Consider the following 22,277-nt stretch of genomic DNA (forward strand, 5'->3'; position numbering starts at 1 on the left):
TCTTTAGCATGAATTTTTACTGTTAGAATGTTGCTATATTAATAGATTTTATTTGTTTCACTTCTCTTCAAATAGGCTCCTATCATTAAAATTTTCCTAAGGGCATCTTTTTAGAGAGGAATGGGAAGAGAGAGAAACATTGATTTGTTGTTCCACTTTTTATGCTTTCACTAGTTGATTCTTATGTCAAACTCAAAGGCTAACACGGGCCAAGTAAACAAGGTTTAAGTTTATGTGGGCTGCAAAAAAACTAAAGCTTCAATTTTCATAGAAATGTAGGTTGATTTCAATAGAGATATGCTAAATACAAAGAGCTGAAATGAGTAATCATTAACATAAAATAATAAAATATTTTAATAAAAGTTAATCTTTTTTCTTGAACAGTAATCAGACATTGAGTAACTATACAAATTAATAAACATAATGCAATTAAACCTATTTTTCTTGTTCTCCGAAAGCGAAATATTTCCTTGTTGTGCACACCAATCAAGTCAGTCCAAGAATAATGACGTGGCAGTTGTCTGCTAAAATATTCGCTGCTAGTATTAGTGGAGAAAAATAGTGCGTCTGTGCATAAGGCGCATAAGGGAAATGAATGCAATGCGATTATAGTAATCCGTCATTAGTGAATGTTGTAGTTTGTTATTAATAACTATGCATGACAGGATATTGTAAAAATTAAGTTTTTTAAAACGTTTAATAAAAACAAAATTTTTATTAAACATTTCTTACATATCGTTATATTGGCTGGGCTGCAAAAATATGCATTGTGGGCTGTATGTGGCCCGTGGGCCACGAGTTTGACATGCTTGATGCCCAGGGATCAAACTCGCAATCTTAGTATATCAGGATGACGCTCTAACCAACTGAGAAACCCAGCCAGGGCCATCAATTCATCTTATTGACTGCTAATTTTCTGAAGTAAGACTGAGCTTAAATTTAATTAGTATTAAATTAAGTAATCAAACTGTGGTTGAACAGCAACTTATGACTTTTTAAAATTATTATAGCTATGAATTCTAACATGTCAGAAATATTTATTACATTACTTATGTTGTGCCATTGTCTGTGCTGTCAAATACAACAGAATGAAAACTTACTTTATAACATTCATTTGCCTTCCCCTAGGAATGATGCCAAAACTGTTAACGTGATAACAACTGCGTGTTTCTCTAAGGTCACCAAGGTGAGCACCTGCATGGCTGTGTGAAGGCACTGTCTGTGCGTGGTCTGCTTCTCCACAGAGAGTGACAGAGAATGGTATCTGAGGAAGAGGGAGTCTGTAGTTTATTTTACTGGTGTTCTGTGTATACGCCATTTTCTGGTTCATCAAGCTGTCCTTTAGAGGAGTCAAACAAAATTGTGAAGGTCCCCCTCCCCCCCTTTTTATTGAATTTATTGGGATGATACTGGTTAATTATAATGGTTTCAGGTGCACAATTCTACATATCATGAGTATTTTAAAATGCTATGTATTAAACAATAGTGTTGATTTTATGTTTTTCTGATAATTGTTGACTGTTTTATTGGACTCAGACACAGCTGAAAGATATTTAAGGATATGTTTGACTTTCTATTAAAAGGATTGTAATGTCACTTTTTTGTAGGGGGGAAAATAGAAATTTTTTTTAGGGAGAGAAACATTGATTTGTTGTTCCACTTATTTATGCATTCATTGGTATGCAAGAATCAAACCCACAACTGTTATGTATCAGGATGAGGCTCTAACAAATTGAGCTACCCAGCCATGGCATGGAAATTCTTGGCAGGCTACTTGAAGGATAACTATGTAGAGCCTAAATGTTTTTATCTAAGATTTTAAAAATTATATGTATTTTTAGGACAAGTAATGTTATAAAAGCATTATATTTTAATTGAGAAAATGAGCCCAAATCCCATTATTTTTAATTTTTTCTTTAGATCCTTTTGTGTACACTTATATAAAGAGTAGACAGAAGTATTTATTCTTTGTTGTAAGGTGGAAGGAGTAATTTTTATTCTGATTGGTCTTTAGATATTAGTTGCTGCTTTAACATTCTTCCTTGGGAAAGATGAAGAGGAAAAACAGGACAGTGATTCAGAATCAGAGGTTAGTTTAACCGTAGATACTTCTGAATTTTACAGTTTATGAGATTTCATTATTGCTCTCAGGAAAAATGGTAAAATCTATGACTGCTTACATTAGAAAGGAATTTACATATTACCTTTATCCTTTATTGAGTTCGGCCATGTGGAGATTTTATAGTTTAGAATTTGTCACTTAACTTTAGTAAGATTGATTAAGTAACTAATAAAACTTAGATTCATTCAGCCTTGTTATTCTAAAGCAGTTACTATACCTCACTATATAAACTTAGAATGAAAATTGTGCTAACACATTTTTGAGGTGAGCATTAACATCATCATAGGAGTTCAAAGTGGGGGAATGGAGAGGAGTAATATTGTGGTATCTTTAAAAGGAAAAATCAAGATATATGATGTTATGAAATTTTATTAATTAAAAAGTACTTTTAATTAAACTTAAAAGGAGGAAAAATTTCCCTTCCCATTTTAGCATTTTTATAAGAATACTGGAATACTATATAATTAAAAGCTAATATGCAAATTGTCCCTTTGGGAGTTCTACCTACTGGGAATTTGACTGCTCGATATGATGTGTGCTGACCACCAGGGGATGACGCAGGAGGAGGGAAGGAAGGAAGGAAGAAGGGAAGGTTATGGATATATGTTCTTTGGCTGATCTCTTCACCTTTCCAGTCCTCCCCACCTCCATCTCCACCTTCTTCTTCTCTGGCCTTTGTCAATTTGTTCCCTGTGTCCATTCCTCTGTTTGTATTTTGTTCTCTCTGCCATATACTTTTTTTTTTCCTTTTCTTTTTTCCCCAAAAAATATATTATATTGATTTTTTACAGAGAGGAAAGGAGAGAGATAGTTAGAAACATCCATCAGCTGCCTCCTGCACACCCCCTACTGGGATGTGCCCGCAACCAAGGTACATGCCCTTGATGGGAATCGAACCTAGGACCTTTCAGTCCACAGGCTGACACTCTATCTACCGAGCCAACTGGTCAGGGCTCTCCCATATGCTTTTAACCTCCACATCATATTTCTGAATATGAATATATTATAGTTTAAACATTTTCCTGTTCATAAATATTTGTTTACAGTTCTTTTTTTTTTCAAATTAGAGCAAAGTTGCAGTCTGTCAATATATTATACTTCAATAAAAATTAAAAGGAAAATTAAAAAAGAAGGATCTCTTATGCTTTGAGACAGCATAGAGCACATGTGTCAAACACAAGGCCCGCAGGCCAAATCCAGCCCGCCAGGCCTTGCAATGTGGCCCGCACCGCGCTGTCATCACTGCACTCCGCTGTCAGTTTATGACATTATCAGTTTATGACTGTTCAGTAAACCATTCGGCCCGCGATTTAAGCTGGATTTTAGATTTTGGCCCCTTCTCTGATTGAGTTCGACACCCCTAGCCTAGAGGGACCTGGAGAGTATTATGCTAAGTAAAATAAGCTAAAGAAAGACAAGTATCACATGATCTCACTCGTATGTGGAATCTAATGAACAAAATAAACTGATGAACAAAAAAGGTCCAGAGACATAGAAGCATGGAACAGACTGATGAATCTCAAAGGGAAAGCAGGGATGGGTGGAGAGAGATTAACCACAAAATTTATATGCATAACCTATGGACACAGACAATAGTGTGATGAAGTCTGGGCCGGGGAGAGGTACCCGGTGGAGGAGGTCAATGGGGGAACAAGAGGGACATCTGAAATACTTTCAACAATAAAGATAAATTTTTAAAACATTGATATTTTTAAAAAATGAAAATACAAAGGTAAAAATCATTGCTGCAGTCAAAATCTTTGTTTATGCCTATTTGTGCACATGGGAAAATATTTTTTATTGAATTTTAGAAATCCTGTTCATTTTTAATGGCTGTGTTCAAAGAGTATAAGTACAAAGAAGTGGTTGAAAGGATTAACTCTTACCTTCAATGCAGACTTTCCTTATTTACAGTTTTACAAAGTAGGTTTGTTTGTTTTTTAGGATGAAGGACCAACAGCAAGAGACCTGCTAGTGCAATATGCCACAGGGAAGAAAAGCTCCAAAAACAAGAAAAAGTTGGAAAAGGCTATGAAAGTGCTCAAGGTGAGAACTGTACCTGGGAAATGAGGGTAGGAATCATTAGAATGCAGAAAAGGTTTTTAGCAAAAGTTTTTAAAAATTTGAAATAAAGCACATTTCTGAAAGACTTAGAAATGTGTAATGAGTTTTTAAGCACTAATTTTGGGATGAATTTCATTTTCAGCTCTAGCAAAATCTGTGACTTGAATAAATTAGATGAAATTTACTTTTCACTTGTTCTGATTGAGATGACCTGTATTAGGATATCTTTGGTAGGCATATCATCTCAGAAGAGTACATTTTATATTTTATAATGATTATTCTGAAAATCATTAATTTGGCCCTTACCTGGTTAATTTTTGTATTGCCAAATTCCTTTAAGTTTTACTGGTGAATCTTAAAAGACAAAAACTATCTATGCTCTTTTTATGAAAGATTTTGTCTTTTCTTAAACAGTATGGTGGACTTGATGACAACTTTTAGCACATTAGCACATCTTTAACCCCAAGGGCCTCATTCCTGTAATTCAGAAGGTAACTGCTTTTCCTCTCCCTTTGTTTCAGAAACAGAAGAAGAAGAAGAAACCAGAGGTGTTTAACTTTTCAGCTATTCACTTGATTCATGATCCTCAAGGTACTATAATTATAACTTGGCCTGATCTCTGCCTAGTTAGTTTCTACCTTCAGAATTACTAGGGAATATAAGATCCCTGGGGCTTACTCGACAATCAGTAAATACATAGTTGTCACTAGTTGGTGGTAGCTGTTACTAGTTTATGTTCTGAAATAGTGATTCTCAGTCATAGCAAAATAAGAAAAACGTGGAAGAACAGCTCTCTCTGAAATTTTTATTTTAACACAATAATGGTAGGACAGACATTGTGCTTGACCAAATGAAAAATTGACAACCTTTTGTCCTTTAAAAAAAACAAAAAACAAAAAACTGACTTGTTTAAATCAAAAGTTGGAGAAACCATATTCTAGATAACACCAGTTCTCAAACTGGAATGCAAATTGGCCTCACTTAGAGAACTTGTAAACTATACTGGTGCGTGGATCCTGTTATCCCCAGAGACTGATTAGTTGGTATTAGGTGCAGTTGGACATTGGGGCTTTTATTTATTTATTTATTTATTTATTTATTTATTTATTTATTTTAATTAGTATTGATTTCATAGAGGAAGGGAGAAGGAGAGAGAGACAGAAACATCAATGATGAGAAAGAATCATTGATTGGTTGCCTCCTATACACCCCACACTGGGGATTGAGTCTGCAACCTGGGCATATGCCCTGACCAGGAATGAAACCGAGATCTCCTGGTTCATGGGTTGATGCTCAACCTCTGAACCACACTAGCTGGGCGACATTGGGTCTTTTAAATGCTCTGTACAGTAGTGTTTGCTCCTCTAGGTCAGTGTTTCTCAAACTTTAAGGTGCATATAGAATCACCTGGGAATCCTGTTAAAGTGCAGATTGATTCAGTAGGTGTGGGTTGGGAACTGAGATTCTGTATTTCTAAGAAATTACCATGTGGACCAGCTGCTGGTGGTCTGTGGACTGCATGTTGAGAAACTGAAGTTGAAGAACAACTGTTAAATGGAGCGCCTATTAAACAGTCACTCCGCATGTTGATGCTAAAAACCTTGAGCATCCTTAAGACATAACTTGGGGCATTTATGAAGCTGTATTGACCTGTGTGAGAATCTTTTCACCTTCTGTTATACTGCTATTTTTACCATCCTGGTTCAGCAGAGTGGTTTCAGGTACAGGCATACCAGGTCGCTGATCTAACTACTGCCTTTCTCTACATCCATAAGATAATGTTGTACAGACCATGGATCCATAGTGTACTTTTCTGATACTTTCTTTTAGATTTTGCAGAAAAACTACTAAAGCAGCTAGAGAGCTCTAAGGAGAGGTTTGAAGTGAAGATGATGCTCATGAACCTCATTTCCAGATTGGTGGGAATTCACGAGGTTTGAATTACATTGTTTCTCTTGATTAATATTGGAAATAGAATTATTCTTGCTAAGATAAAAAAAAAGCCTCTAAGGTAGAAGAGTGGCTTGATTTTTCCCAAAAAAACATTTAAATTCATACAATTTAGAGAGTAATAAAATCTTTTACTCTGAAAATACTATTTTTCAATTTTTTTTTCTTATTAGTAATTAGGAATGTTGTATTGTATATATATATATATTGTTTATGGGCAGGACATTTTGTGTTCTTATTTAACTTTGTTTCACATATACATTTTTCTGAGCCAGCACAACATACATATTTTTATTGTCTATTCCTAACTTCCAGACCCCTCCACTGGGAGATTGTATTTTACAATATATTAAATTAGACTGCAAAACTCCTTGGTGATATAATGTATATACATATTGTATGTCTATATATATATATATCAAAGTTATTATATATATATATATATATATATATATGGAAACTTCACACATACTCTTGGATCAAATGGCATTGTAGAAGAGATTTTGCTCTTGTGATTAGTGCCACTATTCTGAAAATCATTGAATATGTTGCTTTCTTCAAAAAAGTTTTTTTAATTAAAAAAGTTAAAATAGGTTTGGCTTATTTATTGAAAATTAAACAGTATAGATATATATCAACTTAAAAATGAACGCACTCATTCTCTTTCTCTAAGAAAAACAACACTTTAGTGAATAAATTGCTTTTTCTCTATGGTCTGCAGACCTAAGGCAGGATTACCAATATACAAAAATATATTTGTGTGGTAATTTTATGTCCAACCTGAATTTGAGCTTGATAACTAAAAGTGATTTGTAATTTAAGCATGATTGATGAAAATGAAACAGAGTTTCACAACTGACTACAATTGGACATCCATCCATCTATATTGAACCCAAGCCTTCCCTATTATTTCTCTGGCCATGATTTTGTTCTGTGGCTAAAATAGAAAAAATTAATTTATTTTCACATGATGAACTTTGATAAAGACTAGTCCATCTCCAGATTTCCTCTTCTTAAAGTTAAAAATTGCAGTTGCTTGCCCTGTCCGGTGTGGCTCAGTTGGTTGGAGCGTTGTCCTGTACACCAAAAGGTGGAGGGTTTGATTTCCGGTCAGGGTACATGCCCAGGTTGTTGGTTCAACCCCAGGTGGAAGGCAATCAATGCATGTTTCTCACATTGATGCTTTTCTTCCTCCCTCCCTCTCCTCTCCCTTTCTCTAAAATCAATTTTTAAAATGGCAATTGCTTTAATAACTGGACCCAGGTCGCCTTAATTAGGTATATTCCAGAGTGGTAGTGTGCTTTTTTCTCTAAGATACAGCTCTGATTGGTCTGGTATCTAATAATAAAAGCATAATTGTGGCGTTTTTGGTGATTGGATTATACTAGATGCTATTTAGATTTGAACTTAGTGATATAATTGGATTTGGAAAAATGAATCTATAGTTTAGCTTTAGTTACAGAAATTTTAAAGTTTGCATTTTTCCCCCACAGCTTTTTCTTTTCAACTTCTATCCCTTTGTGCAAAGGTTTCTGCAGCCCCACCAAAGAGGTAAGTCGCCCCCTCACATCTTCCTTTGGTGGTCTAGGGGTTTAAATAAGTGCCAGAATTTTTTCTTCTGTAATTTGTAAAGACAAAGAGTTAGGAGTAAAATGTGTTCTGTTTCAAAGAAGGGGAGAGAAACTTATATTTTCTTTCCAGAATCTTCTCTGTGTTAATTGTTCTGCTCATCAACTTTAAAAAACAATTATGGTTAGTGGGGATGGATAAACCAATAAATTGGTTTCTCAAAATAAGTCTTTTTTTTTTAAAGTAGTCCTCCATTATTTGCAGTTTTGCTTATCACAGTTTCAGTTAACCATGGTAAAAAAAAATAAAAAAATAAATAAATAAATAAATAAATTTAAATGGGAAATTCCAGAAATAAACAATTCATAAGTTTATATTGCACACCATTTTGAGTAGCTCCTTCAAAAGTGTAACATTAACACAATTTAGCCAATTTCTTCCTTGAAACTTAGGGTGGTCACAAAGGAATGAAGTACTCAGATCCTGTATATGTCCAGGTGAAAATAAGAGTTTTAAGGAAAGAGGAAGCAAAATAAGGATAGTATGGAGTGCTGGGACAGGTTCTATTTTAGATTATCTATCTATCTATATATGCCTAAGCGACTGAATGAATGAGCGACCAAATGACTGAACGACGGAGGACCGGACAACCAGTTGCTATAATGAGCTCTGACCACCAGGGGAGGCAGGCACTCAATGAAGGAGCTACCCTCTGCTGGTCAGTGCGCTCCCACAGCAGGAGTGCAACTCAGCTGACGACCCATCCTGGCAATCCACCAGCCTGGCTGCAGACACTCCCTCCCTCAGTAGTCCTGCAGGTCTGATCTCCAGAGAACGGGCCAGGCACTAACAGGCTAGCACCGCCAGTGACACTGACATGATCCCAAGAGTGCCACCAGCCTCCTGGAAGTCAGCCTTGGGCACTGCAGCCACATTGCACAAGGAAGAAATTATATAAAAGCAGTTGCCAGGTGGCTCCCAACAACTGGTGTGAATGTCAGCAGGATGGATTCTGGACCCACAGGGTGTTACACCACCCGCCCAGAGGGCCAATCGTGTCCTGGCCCCAGATGGGTGCCAGACACTGGGCTCATGGCTGGCAAGCACTGTTTTGGTGGTACGAGCCTTTCCCAATCAGGACTGTCTGGGCACGAGCCCGCAGCAGGCACAGTGGGGCCAGGATGAGTGGGAGCAGCAGGCAGGAGCTGCAGATGGCGTTGGACTGCTGGTTTCAGCCCAGTCCCCACAGGCCACGCTGAGGGACCCCACCCGTGCACGACTTCATGCACTGGGCCTCTAGTGTGGTTAGAAAAGACATTGTGATAAGGCAGCAGTTGAAGCAAGGGGATGGAGTATTCCATGTGGAGTAAGCAGAATGTCCTTGCCATGTGTGCCATAGGCCAGCAAACAGCAGTAAACCAATATGACCTTTCCAACCTCTTACATTTTTAGAAGTAACAAAGATCCTTCTGTTTGCTGCACAAGCATCTCATCACCTAGTACCCCCAGAGGTGAGAAGTTTTAAACCTTATTTCTGTCTGGATCTAGTGCATAGCAGTATTACCCTTAAGTAAATCATGTGGCTTTTTCCCATAAGGATTAATGCCCCCCCCCCCCCCCTTTTTTTTAAGTGAGTAGAAGTGACTTTAACTCTTAGGGAGATATACACAGAAGTTTAGTTATAGAAACTGGGGGAAAAATTACTATAGAAAGTAAACTTTGTTTTGAACAAGTTGAGAATTCTGATTTTAAGTGCCATTTTTTTATATGGGAGGTCAAGAATATCAGTAAGTTTGTAGTGGTTATTTTACAAAGCTGATAATTCCTTTCTTTGATTAAAACAGCATTTGGATTGGATTATCCTGGGTCAAAGCAATTTCTTTAATTCATATTGAAAACTAACATTAAAGGGGAGCAAAATTTAATCTGAAGTTAGCCACAGAGACTAAAACCCAAAGTGGAATATTTTTATCTGTCTTCCTCAGTCTTAATTTTATCAAACTCCCAAACTGAAGGTGGAATGCTGTTTTCCTACTGTGAATAATCTTGTTTGTCATCCTCAATTATTTGAGTAGGTGCAGATATTTTACCAGCACTCTTCTTTTATTCCCAATTCAGATCATTCAATCCTTGCTCATGACTGTGGCCAACAATTTTGTTACCGACAAGAACTCTGGGGAAGTCATGACAGTAGGGTATGTAGAATGTGGCTGGAGGCACTGGATTTGTTTTTAATGTACTGGGTTAGCTTCACATGACCAGGATGGAAGATTTCAGCTGGCAGTGTGGCCTCAAAATATATTTTAGTTTCCTCACGAGGCTTGATTTTTTTTTTTTTTTTACTTTATTGGTCAGAATTTTGAGGAGGGAGTTAGAGAAAAAATATTTGTCTTTCTAATCAACATTTTTTTTTTTTTTTACCAGCTTTACTTTTTCAAATGAATGATTATTTGGCAATCAGCATTTTTCTCCTATCTCTACCCTGAATTCTGATCTTCCCCTGAAGCAAATGATTTATTGTTGAATCACTCTTTAATTCCTAGACAGTTTGGTAGCCCTTTTGATTGATTAAAAAATGCTTACTGAGTTTGAGTACTCGTTTAACAGTTATCTAATCTGACCTGGTAACTAAGCAGTATGTTAAGAGCTACTTTTTATGGACTTATTGCTGGGATAGCGGCTCTAAAGATCTTTAACTCTTCTTATTTGACCTAGTTCCCTTTCCCCTTAGAGTTAGCGAGTGAATGCTGGCTTCATTTACTTTATAAAGAAGATACTATTTCTTATACTACTGGTAGGGGAAATGGTAGTAAGCTCTCTGGAACAAAGCCCTTTAAGGCTGCCCACTCTCACATTCTCTCCTATGCTGCAGTTTTAGAGACCTAAGCTCTATAAAACCTAACGTCTATCCCTTTTTAGTCTTTTTAGGACACCTTAAATTGAACCATATGAAATTGCTTTTTGGGGGTTTTAAATTGTTTTTTCCTTTTCTAGAATTAATGCTATAAAGGAGATAACAGCTCGATGTCCTCTAGCCATGACTGAAGAACTTCTCCAAGACCTGGCTCAGTATAAAACACACAAAGATAAGAGTAAGTCTCTGTATACCAAAGAATACAGGATAATTCATTTTTATCTCAAAAGACACTTAGCTCTGGAGTTTCTAAATTAAAGGTATTATTTTACAGATGTAATGATGTCTGCTAGAACTTTGATTCAACTCTTCCGAACACTGAATCCTCAGATGTTACAGAAGAAATTTCGGGTAGGTGAAGCACGCATATGTTAATCTAAAGGTTGTGGTCTCAGAAGGTGAGAGTGATCCTACAGTTTGAGTTTTAGTGTTTGTGAGGCTTATATTGTGAGTATTGGTGATATACCTGGTTCTGTTCTTTAAGCTCAGAATACAATTGATTGAATACCATTGCTTTACATACGTATTTGATGACAGCTGAGTCTTATAGATCAGTCAGGCTGTTTAATCATTAATCTATTGGAATCCCAAAGATCAATCAGTAGCTGATGCCAGTATTGAATAGGTAATCCCCAGACAGATACCATCTCTTTGGAGCTGCGAGGGAAGAGAGATGGGTATATGTGACAGAAAAAGAGATGGTGATCTCAAGACTTAAGAATCAAAACAGAGCCCTGGCCAGTGTTGCTAAATTGTTAGAGGATCAGCCTATGCACGGAAGGGTCTCGGGTCTGATTCTGGTCAAGGTTGTGGACCTGGGTTGCAGGTTTGATCCTGCCCCCAGTCAGGGTGTATGCAGGAGGCAACCAATCAATCGATGTCTCTTTCTCACATCAATGTCTCTCTCCTCTCCACCCCCCTCAAAAAAACAAAAAACAAAAAAAAAAGGAAACCTAATGGATATTCTCTAATAATTTCCAGTTTCCTGATCTGGATCAGAAGAGAACAGGAAAATAGTGGTCAGAGTTCTGGCTGAGAAATTTACATTGACCCAAAGCATATATGAACTGATCTTTGTCATTTGATAACTTCATTTTTTGTAATTCTCCCTTCTAAATTCATAATCCTAGGAAATAGTTTTCATGAATATTACTTACAATCTAAGGACCATATTAAAAACAATTTCCCTTTCCTTTAGGGTAAACCTACAGAGGCCTCCGTAGAAGCAAGAGTACAAGAATATGGAGAATTAGATGCTAAAGATTACATCCCAGGAGCAGAAATTCTAGAAATTGAAAAAGGAGAAGAGAATGTGGAAAACGATGGTTTGTTTTTATTTCACCATTATTAGGACATAGTCACTCCTATATCTGTACTGACCTTGAAATCTTTACACTATTGAACATTCAGCAGTGACTATATGCCAGGCACTGTTAAAAGCACTGGGGATCAAATGGGCATGGCTCCTGCTCTAAGGGAACTTACATTCTAGTGTAGATGTCTTTTCATGTTCGTCAGGGTGGCTGCCCCTTATCAATGGTATGCTGGTCACTTGGGAAAGATAATGGTTTTTCATTTGTTGCCTGCGGGGGAAAATAAAGAGGTATTTATTAATTCTTAGTAATCTTCCAAAATTCTCTTATTGAAAAAGAATGCTTGTTGAATTTGTTAAAAAATGCTTGAGGATCTCCATTCTGACTTCTCACATTGGTTGCTTACATTGGTTGCTAAAGGTCCTGTTTTTCCTGTTCATTCATTTATTATTTCAGCAAAGCTTTCTTAAACAATAGCTGTGGGCTGGCCACTCACAATACAAAGATGAATGTTATGGTTCCTGCCCTGCAGGCATGAAAAAAAACTGAGAATAAAGTGTTACTAGGATTTATAATTGGAGTGAGGCATACAGGCAGGAGAGAGGTCAGGGCAAGCTCCGAGGTTCAAAAAAGGCCTCAAGGAGATGGTGACCCATGAGCTCTGTTTTGAATTTATAAGTCAGGAATGGTAGAACAATGGAGACTTTCCAGGCAAATTGAGCAAAGTCCTGAAGGATTTGGGAGACTTACAGTACAGAATACAAAGTAGACAACAGTCAAATAGTTGACTATAGTCTGAGTTGGGCCTTATCATGACTGATTGTGTATATGCCATTGCCAAAGAGCTGGGACACTATTATATAGAACACTAGAAGACCGGTGCACAAATTTGTGCACCACTGGGGTCTTTCGGCCTGGCCTGCGGAATCAGGCCAAAACCTGACTTTCTGAAATCCCCTAAGACAGTGGCCAGCTATCTGACATCCTCTAAGACATTAGTCAACAGAGCCAAATATCAACAATACAACGATTGCAATTTCTATTGAGAGCCAAATTTTTTAAACTTAAAACTTCTTCTAATGCCACTTCTTCAAAATAGTCTCTCCCAGGCTGTGGTATTTTGTGGAATAGCCACACTCAAAGGACCAAAGAGCCGCATGTGGCTCGTAAGCTGCAGTTTGCTTACCACAGCCCTAAAAGGTCCTGGATTGGTAGAGGGCACAGGCTAGGCTGAGGCACCCCACTGGTGCATGATTGGGGCTGGGGAGGGACACAGGAGTTTGGCCAGCCTGGGAGGGACAACAGGAGGGCTCCAGAGCATGTCCGGCCCATCTTGGCCGGACCCCAGCAGCAAGCTAATCTACCAGTTGGAGCATCTGTCTTCTGGTGGTCAGTGCATGTCATAGCAAGTGGTTGAGTGGCCTTAGCATATTATTAGCACATTACGCTTTGATTGGTTGAATGGACGACCAAACACTTAGCATATTAGGCTTTTATTATCTAGGATGAGGAACCACTGAGATTTTAAGTATCTGATTCTGAAAGGATACTGGGATGGCTCCATTAAGAACACTAATACCCCTTTATTGTGGTGTCCGCAAGGTGTTTTTTGTTTGTTTTTAATATGTTTTTTATTGATTTTCTAGAGCAAAAGAAAGGGGAAGAGAGAAAGAAAGAAACACATTGATAGGCTGCCTCCTGCATGTGCCCTACTGGGGATCGGGATCACAACCTGGCATATTCCTTAATTGGGAATAAAACTAGTGTCCTTTTAGTGCACAGGATGATGCCCAACCAACTGAACCACACTAGCCAGGGCTTCAAGTTTTTTTTAACATCCAAAATCTTCTACCTCAGTTCTCTGAATGACTGTTCTAACTAGTTTCTAAAAACATTTATTAATGTGCTTAGAAGAATTGAGTACTTCCTGTGTAGCCAAGATAACTATACAAGTGAAGTTTTATTGTACATGGTTTGGTGGGAAGAATGTGGCCTCTGGAGTCAGAGATGATTTTCAGAATTTCAGTGTAGGCTGCATTTTCTGACTGGCCTGGAAGGTGCCTTAACTCGATATTCTATTCCTCTTCTGTTGAGTCTTGAGAGTTAGAGAAAGTGTAAGATTTCGGCTGAGGGTAGGTACTTGGTCATTGCTTAATTCCCACTCCTACAATGAATTAGATTGATGTGGCTTATTTAACAATAAATATCGCTCAGTTCTTGGTTTGTAGAGCATCTATTTGAAGTTCATAACCTTTCTTTCACTGGATTTATATCCAGTTGCCATGAGTACCCAACACAAAGCGCTAGACTGCCTGTGCTCTCTTTCACACAGATGGGTGGGAAAGTGCCAGTCTCAGCGAGGAGTCAGATGGCGATGGGGAGTGGGTTGACGTGCACCACTCTTCTGATGAAGAACAGCAAGAAATCGTAAGTTTCAACATTTCCTTCTATCAGTGCATCACTCCGATGTTCATTAAAACTAATGTATGCTGGGCCTTGCTGGGGCCTGAGCTCTCACCTGAAAGCCTCATGTCCTTAAGGCTAAGAAGCTGAGCAGCATGCCTGCGGACGAGCGGAAAGCCAAGGCTGCAGCCGTCAGCACCAGCCGAGTTTTAACTCAGGAAGACTTCCAGAAAATCCGCCTGGCCCAGATGAAGAAGGAACTCGACGCTGCCCCCGGAAAAGCCCAGAAGAGGAAATATATCGAAATAGACAGTGATGAAGATTCCAGGTACAGCAGCACCTGCCCTAGGTCTTTGGGCAGCTCCCATGGCAATGAAAGTATGAGAGAGAGGAATTCCACCCTTGTTTCATGTTCCATTTTCCCCTTCGTTCCAGGGGCGAGTTGCTTTCTCTTCGGGACATTGAACGCCTTCATAAAAAGCCAAAGTCTGACAAGGAGACAAGACTAGCAACTGCAATGGTGAGTGAGGCATATTAGTCCTTAGTCCTTTAAACAGAAAACAAAGAAATGAAATATGACCCAGAACTTGTATAGGCACAGAATGGTAGTATTTTACTTTAATGTTTTGAATAAAGCTGTACTGAACATAGAATAGAATGCATAGGTAAGTGTTCAGTTAGATGAGCTTAACAACTATAGGCAGCTATGTAACTACCATCCAAAACATGCTGCAGATAACAGGAAGCACCGTTACATGTTCATGGGATCAGAGAGGCTCAGAACACTTACCAAAGCTGTTAGAAAAGCAGGGGAATGTTTGCAGTCATTAATGAAAAAGCAGACAGTTGGAGTCTGCCTTTGGAAAGTATGGCGTGATTGCACCCTGCCGACATTTCCATCTTTATTTTCTGTGTCTTCGCTTGTCTTAGGCATCAGGCCATCCTGGCTCCACATCACCCTCTGCATTCTGTTTGTACTGAAACCTATTTAGATAAGTTTAAAAACCCATGTTCTTCACACCTTGCCATATGCTGGTGTGACCCGTTCTACCCCTTCTCTCCTTTTCCCTTGAATGCCTTCATCCTGCAAAAAGCAGCTCTCAGGTCTCCCTTTCTAAGAAGTTTCTCAGACCTTACCAGGCTGAATTATGACTTTTTTTCCCCCCTCCACTTTTTTCCCCCTCCTTCTCTCGCCCCCACCCCTTCAGCCCCAGTACCTGTGTCTATATAGGCTTATATGCATGCATACAAGTTCTTTGGTTGATCTCTCCGCCTTCCTCCCTCCCTCTCCTACCTTTCCTTTGAGGTTTGAGCATCTGATTGATGCTTCTCTGTCTCTGGATCTATTTTGTTCATCAGTTTATGTTGTTCAGTTATAACTTTTTCCCCCACTGAGCTCCTTGCCCCATTACAGCTCATCACGGTCCATTTCCCCTGGACTGAGTCACTGAGGAGCAAGGACTGTGTTCCATTCATCTTTGTGTCCTTGGCATGCAACAGAGCACCTGGCACGGAGGAGACATGTATATGAAATAGATAACTCCTGAAGTGTTTTCTGTGTGTGTGCTGATAGGCTGGAAAGACAGACCGAAAAGAATTTATAAGGAAGAAAACCAAAATGAATCCATTTTCCAGTTCCACAAATAAAGAGAAGAAAAAACAGAAGAACTTCATGATGATGCGGTATAGCGGTAATGTCCGCTCAAAAAATAAGCGTTCCTTCCGAGAAAAGCAGGTGAGTTCAACTTGAAGCTGGGATTGTCATTCCAAGACACCTTTACTTTTGGGATGGACTTGTGCCTCCTGAAGACCTCGCATTGTGTGTCTTAGGATTAATGGGAGTGTTATTGGAGAGGCTGTGTCAATCCTAGACCTGACTTGGTTGGGATTCATCTGTCCAAAGGGGAGTCTCTTTTTCTCCTCTAAGTAAAAGGGTGCAGGTCATTCCCTTGCTAAAATTCTATGACATTTATGTGAGCTATAGTATAAAACTTAATTGAGTAAGAATTTTTGAGTGCTTATTATATGTCTGGTACTTTTTTAAAGCAATAATTAAATGTGGTTAGCTCAGAAACAGTTTTAGGGAAGCACACAAACTAAGTGGTTCTGTGTTGGTATGTGCCCTTTTGCAAAGCCCTTATGCTTACAGGCCTTTGGGATTTCATTTTATCTATTTTTGATCTTTTATAGTTAGTTTTATGCTGGGCTTACTTATTTAAGTAGTTCACTAAAACAAATTTATATTTTAATGTATATTTCTACTGGAGGTATACCAGAGTGTATCAAACTGTATTGTGAAGACTCTCCGGGGTATCCAGTCAAGGGTAAACTAGTCCCACATTCTGAACCAGTGTTCCAAAATGCTCGGCCTGAATGTAATGACCAACTCTCCAGGGCAGTGCTCTGTCTGTGTGGGAGCCAAGCCAGTATTAACTTAATTGGGGTACCATTTAAAGTCTACTGTCTGTTTACTTAATCTTTCTAGTTCTAAACTGTGTTATGTAAATAGTAAAGTGACAGCTTTTTTAATAGAAATTGTTGAAATTGAGGTAAAAGAAAGCTGCCATTTAATATTTGCAATTTCCTAGTTCAATTTAAATCCATAGTTGAATTTATTAATTCCATTAGTTTATCCTTCACCAGCCCTTTGTAAGAGTTTAGGGTTGAGGAAATAGTAATAGTTTATAGGCCTTGCTTCATTATGAGGTTTTTGTGACTTTGCTACATTTTAGCTGCTTCCTCTCCGTTTTAGCATGCCCTTTTTGGCATGATACAGAGCTTGGCTTTGTTCCTTGTCAGCATAAATGTTTGTTTAATCAGCATTCAGTAGTATGAGCAGGTACTGTGATTAAACCAATTTTACAAATGAGAAAATAATTCATAGATAGATGAGTCTGAGAAATAACCTATGGAAATTAGGTTAAAATAAACTTGATTTTTTTTCTGCCTCAAGTGTGCTAGCTATTCTGCCTATCTAACAAAGAAATACCAACACGCAGTTAAGAGCTAAAGGCAAGGAGCCAATAACTTAAATTCATAAAATTTAAAAACTTAGAACATTTAGATGTAGAGCCAGGCAGCTTCCTCTTCTCCTTCCCCCCAAATGAACACGTACCCTTTAAAATTCAAAAACTACAGGTCTTTACAAGTTTCTAGGAATCCAAGAGCAGTTCTTGGGAATTAATGGATCAATATTCATTACACACTTAAGATGTGTGCATTGACCTTGTTTGTCTTTTTTTTTTTTTTTTTTTTTTTTTTTTTAGTTGGTTGTCTTTTTTTTTTTTAACTTTGGGCTTATTCTTTTTTTAAAAAAAAATATATATTTTATTGATTTTATACAGAGAGGAAGGGAGAGAGATAGAGAGTTAGAAACATCGATGAGCCGAAGCCGGTTTGGCTCAGTGGTAGAGCGTCGGACTGCGGACTGAAAGGTCCCAGGTTCGATTCCGGTCAAGGGCATGTACATTGGTTGTGGGCACATCCCCGGTAGGGGGTGTGCAAGAGGCAGCTGGTCGATGTTTCTCTCTCATCGACGTTTCTAGCTCTCTATCTCTCTCCCTTCCTCCTCTCTGTGAAATATCAATAAAATATATTTAAAAAAAAAAAATAGAAACATCGATGAGAGAGAGTCATCGATCAGCTGCCTCCTGCACACCCCCCACCGGGGATATGCCCGCAACCAAGGTACATGCCCTTGACTGGAATCGAACCCGGGACCTTTCAGTCTCCAAGCCGACGCTCTATCCATTGAGCCATACCAGTTTCGGCTAACTTTGGGCTTATTCTTAATGCTCCATCTCTGCATTCAGTAGCTGCTCCTGTTTTGAGCTTTTGTCCCATGGAGTGGGAATAGTATTCAAAGAGCTTTGCCTATTTCCAGGAGGCCCTACCCTGGCTTCAGATCTGATCTGTTATGGAATATTTCACTATTTGTAGTTTTGGGGATGACTTATTGACTTAGTGACTCCATTTTGGTACACTTTCATATAACCACATTAGTGTAATTTAAAAACTTAGAACATTTAGATGTAGAGCCATGCAGCTTCCCAAGACTTATCATGATTAGTTGTCTTTTTCTTATCTTCCAGTTGGCACTACGAGATGCGCTTTTGAAAAAGAGAAAAAGAATGAAGTAACCTGGACAAGAAATGTTGCCACTCCAAAGAGAATGCTAAATTTGTGTCATTACTCTAAAAATTAATAAACTGAGGATGTTTACATTAAAAAGTCCAGAAACACTATACTGTGAAAACCAAAGTAAATTTGGTAGCAATTTGGTGTTTTTATTTTGGAGATGGATAATGGTGGGACTATTTGAAATGTGAACAGTAGTGATGTTGTAAATCGTTTTCATTTAGCATTCATGTAAGAATAAACTATCCCGTGCCTGTTATCCCTATCAGTGTAAAAATGACCATCCTCCCTCAGTAAAGGCATCCACAGCCTTTTGGAGATGCGGGGACAGAGGTGTGTATATATGTGTTTATGTGCCGTGTACATGGTTCTCTGGTAGAGGTAGGTCCGTCTTCCTGTGGGCTCATGGGGAGTTTGTATACGAGCTCTGCAGGGGCGGGGATTACATATCCTCTCCTAATGAAACAGGACAGTGTTACAAGAGTAAGAGGTTCTTACTTGTAAATAGGCTTACCTGCTGAAAACAGGTCCCTGCTGTACAGATTTTGGGAAGACTATTTAGCTCTTTTAGTCCATCCAAAAGATGTAAATACTTTTTGAATGCCAGGTTAAATAAAACCTTGCTTTTTATATTGCCTTAAGTATAAATAGTAATCTTGGAGGGTCTTTATCATTTGGGCTGCTCACGTTCTCCATAGAGGGGGGAAAAATCAAATTAGTTTCCTTAGCCTTTTTTTCACCTTTAATATTTTCAGCCTTGTGTCCAAGGAAAGGTTTCTAATATCAAATAGGCCTTCTGGTTTGTGTTGAGCGGTGCATTGGTCTCCTTTCTCTAAGTGTGCTTGAGTAGACTTCAGGGGGCATGAAAGCAGGTCAGTCTCTCTGTTTGCAAGTTGTTGCATTTGGGAAGTTTGTTGCCTTTTACCTCAGATTTCTTAGATAATATTGTAGATGATAAAATTACTCTGTACTGCTTTCAAGTAAAAAGCAATTTTCTGTCCACTCTGAATCAGAAAGCAACTTCTAAAACTAATTTTCTCCTTCCCTTTCAGTATCTTTTTTCACTTTCTAAATTCTGCTTGAGTTTTATTTGAAGGAAACTGGGTGACTTTCCCCAAAATACTGGGGATTCGTTGTGAAGACCTGGAGATTTAATGACTCAATTGCACTGGCCTAGTGAGGGAGCTGTCAGAATCAACCTCGGCACCTTCAGTATTTCACAGAATGCGTCCCGTGCACATTGAATGGTTCAGACTGGGAACTGTTCTCTTTGCATTTTTGAACTGAATGTCTTCTGTGTCTAGCTCCAGAGAGGGGTAAATAAAACCAAAATGGCATAGCAGCCAGGATCCACCGCTTTGCTGCCTGAATTGTGATGGTACCTGAAAATGTCTTCCTTCTGCTAGACTTTCCCACCCACCTAGGTGCCGAGCCACCAAAGTCCATGTGTTCGGTCTTCTGCTCTAATGTGGCCTCTCCCTGCTCTTAACTGAAATTTATATGCAAGATAGAAAACTAGCTGGCTTACAAAGGTGCAGTCTTAACTCTTATTTCTTCAATCCCATAGTATCATCTCACTATGGTTTCTTTTATTATGTTATAAATATGGAGAATATTTTGTTGGTTTCCTGAAAATTTGAAGATCAGGCCCTCACAAGGGTGGCTGCTCCCAGCAAAGGCAGAGTAGCTTTTCAGGGTAACTTTTACTTTGAAGAAGCCACCAGGGTCTCAGTTCCAGCTTGTCAGTCTCACCTTTTTGTCCTGAGAATGGATCCATTTCTGGGATGAACTCATAATTGTCCAAGCTCATATATATTTACATAAAGTGATGTATAAATGCTAATTATTATGTATGTAATCTTAGCAAATTCCATTGGAAAATATGCTCCACAAAAGGCAGAGGCTGTTCCCTGCTTTATCCCCAGGCTCAGTAAACATTTGAAACATGACCTACCTCATTGATTGTTTTGAAGTTCTGAGAAATAATCGCTATTTATAAGAACTTAGCCCGGTTTTTGCCACAAAGTAAGCATTCAGTAAATTTTTCATCGAAGGTTGGATATCGATTAAGTTTTTATTTTATCTTTTGCTTAATTTACTCTTGAAATGACAATTGCAGTTGCTACAAGTTTTTGTTTTATCCCTCATCCATTTTGGGGGAACTAGTTGAAATATAATGATATATATATATATTGAATGCTCACAATAGGCAAAGCATCCTGCTAGATGCTGTGTGGGTTGCAAACACAATGTTTGTGTCCTACAGAAACTGAAACCCGTGAAGGAAATAGACTGAAGATGACTGTGATACAGAGCTGACAAAAAGGCCCACAGCTTAGGGCAGGGCATGCTGACGAAGGGGCAGTCCAGCTGGCAGGAGGGTTTGCTGACATGCATGCTTAGGATGAACAGGGCAGCAGTAGGAAATGGATAATTGAATCATCAAAGAACAAAGGTTTAAAAATTGGTATGACTTTTTAAAGGTTACTGTTAATTAAATTTTGTTTTCGTTACTTCATATTCTAATTCTTTGACAATGTATAATGTATGTAGAGTGTTGTATGGCAACTCTGTATTAATCAGAATGTTTAATCCGTTGGAATCCTCTGTTCTTCAAACTATATTGAAACTGTTTTAAAACTATCTTAAACACTTTAAACCTGTTCTAAGTGGCATCCTTTCAAAGTGTAAAAAATAAAACTAAAAATTAACTCTTGCTTACATATTTTTAGAATGTATAATGAGATTTTTAGAAGATATTAAATAGGGAGGTAAATTGGCTGACATGATCGTTTTCTCTTAGTACAGTTTTTGGTCTGTACATATTTAAAATAGAACAAGAATGGAAAGCACAGGTCATTCTGTACTATTTAATACCATATATATTAGAACACTCCTTATGTGATTATTTTACTTCTTCCTGCAAATTCTGCTTTTATTTATTTGTCAAATTGATCTCAATATGGAAATGATTAAACTCTGGTTTATCCACATGGTGGAATATTATGTAGCCTTTAAAATGTTTGCAATAGGAAATGCTTATAAATGAACAAAACACAAAGTATTTATAGTACAATCCAATTACACATGAGAGAATAGGGACTAATAAAAGTCTAAGAAACACCAAATATTAAACATGGTTTTCTTTGATGTTGATTGGAATTGTGTGAGGGGGTTTTTTCTTTCTACTTTCTGAATCTTTTACAGTGTATATGTTTTTACTTATGTTGTATAAGAAACAACTTTATTTGAGGCTAGAGAATAAAGGTGCCTTAAGACACGCTTGTGATTTTTTTTTTTTGAATTTTTTTTTTTTTTTTTTTTTTTTACCATTTGGAGGAGAATGTACTTAAACCAGAGCAAGGATTAATGTGCAGATAATGCCAGAGAAGTTGTGGTCCCCTCTTCTTAGCCACTCTTCCTCTTGTTTACTTACAGGGTGCTAGATGGGTCCCTTTTTCTCCACCCACCAATCCCCAATGTTGGTGAAAGTGCTATCCTATATAATAAAAGCCTAATTTGCAAATTGACCAAACGGTGGAACGACTGGTCGCTATGATGTGCACTGACCACCAGGGGGCAAATGCTCAAGGCAGGAGCTGCCCACAGGCCCCAGGCCAGCCAAGGCAGGTACCAGTGGAGGCAGCCGCCCTCCTCCTCTGCCCCTCCCCCTCCCACCTCCTGATCACCCTGCTGGTCGCCCCACAGAGGGAGGAAACTGGTGGTGGCAGTGGGGGGTGGGGCTGGCAAGCAGGCAGTGCCAGGCCAGCCAAGGCGGGGGGCCCCTGGTGGCCCCACAGATCAG

At 38.4% G+C, this 22,277-nt stretch overlaps 1 protein-coding gene across 1 annotated transcript in view; it reads left to right on the forward strand.

Annotated features, from left to right (window-relative positions):
* SDAD1 (SDA1 domain containing 1) overlaps positions 1-21,752 on the forward strand; it is a 29,358-nt gene extending 7,606 nt beyond the window's left edge. The window contains exons 7-22 of the mRNA XM_084881793.1: positions 1,129-1,186; positions 2,015-2,089; positions 4,067-4,168; positions 4,708-4,777; positions 6,017-6,120; positions 7,630-7,687; positions 9,158-9,216; positions 9,824-9,900; positions 10,700-10,797; positions 10,894-10,970; positions 11,818-11,944; positions 14,265-14,359; positions 14,473-14,663; positions 14,771-14,855; positions 15,909-16,070; positions 18,427-21,752. Coding sequence (XP_084737919.1) covers positions 1,129-1,186; positions 2,015-2,089; positions 4,067-4,168; positions 4,708-4,777; positions 6,017-6,120; positions 7,630-7,687; positions 9,158-9,216; positions 9,824-9,900; positions 10,700-10,797; positions 10,894-10,970; positions 11,818-11,944; positions 14,265-14,359; positions 14,473-14,663; positions 14,771-14,855; positions 15,909-16,070; positions 18,427-18,474 — 1,486 coding nt within the window. The 3' untranslated portion in view covers positions 18,475-21,752. The remainder of the gene's footprint in view (positions 1-1,128; positions 1,187-2,014; positions 2,090-4,066; positions 4,169-4,707; positions 4,778-6,016; positions 6,121-7,629; positions 7,688-9,157; positions 9,217-9,823; positions 9,901-10,699; positions 10,798-10,893; positions 10,971-11,817; positions 11,945-14,264; positions 14,360-14,472; positions 14,664-14,770; positions 14,856-15,908; positions 16,071-18,426) is intronic.
* Positions 21,753-22,277: the final 525 nt, after the last annotated feature.

The sequence above is a fragment of the Pipistrellus hanaki genome (assembly GCF_964339955.1).
Source record: "Pipistrellus hanaki genome assembly, chromosome: 1".
NCBI lineage: Eukaryota > Metazoa > Chordata > Mammalia > Chiroptera > Vespertilionidae > Pipistrellus > Pipistrellus hanaki.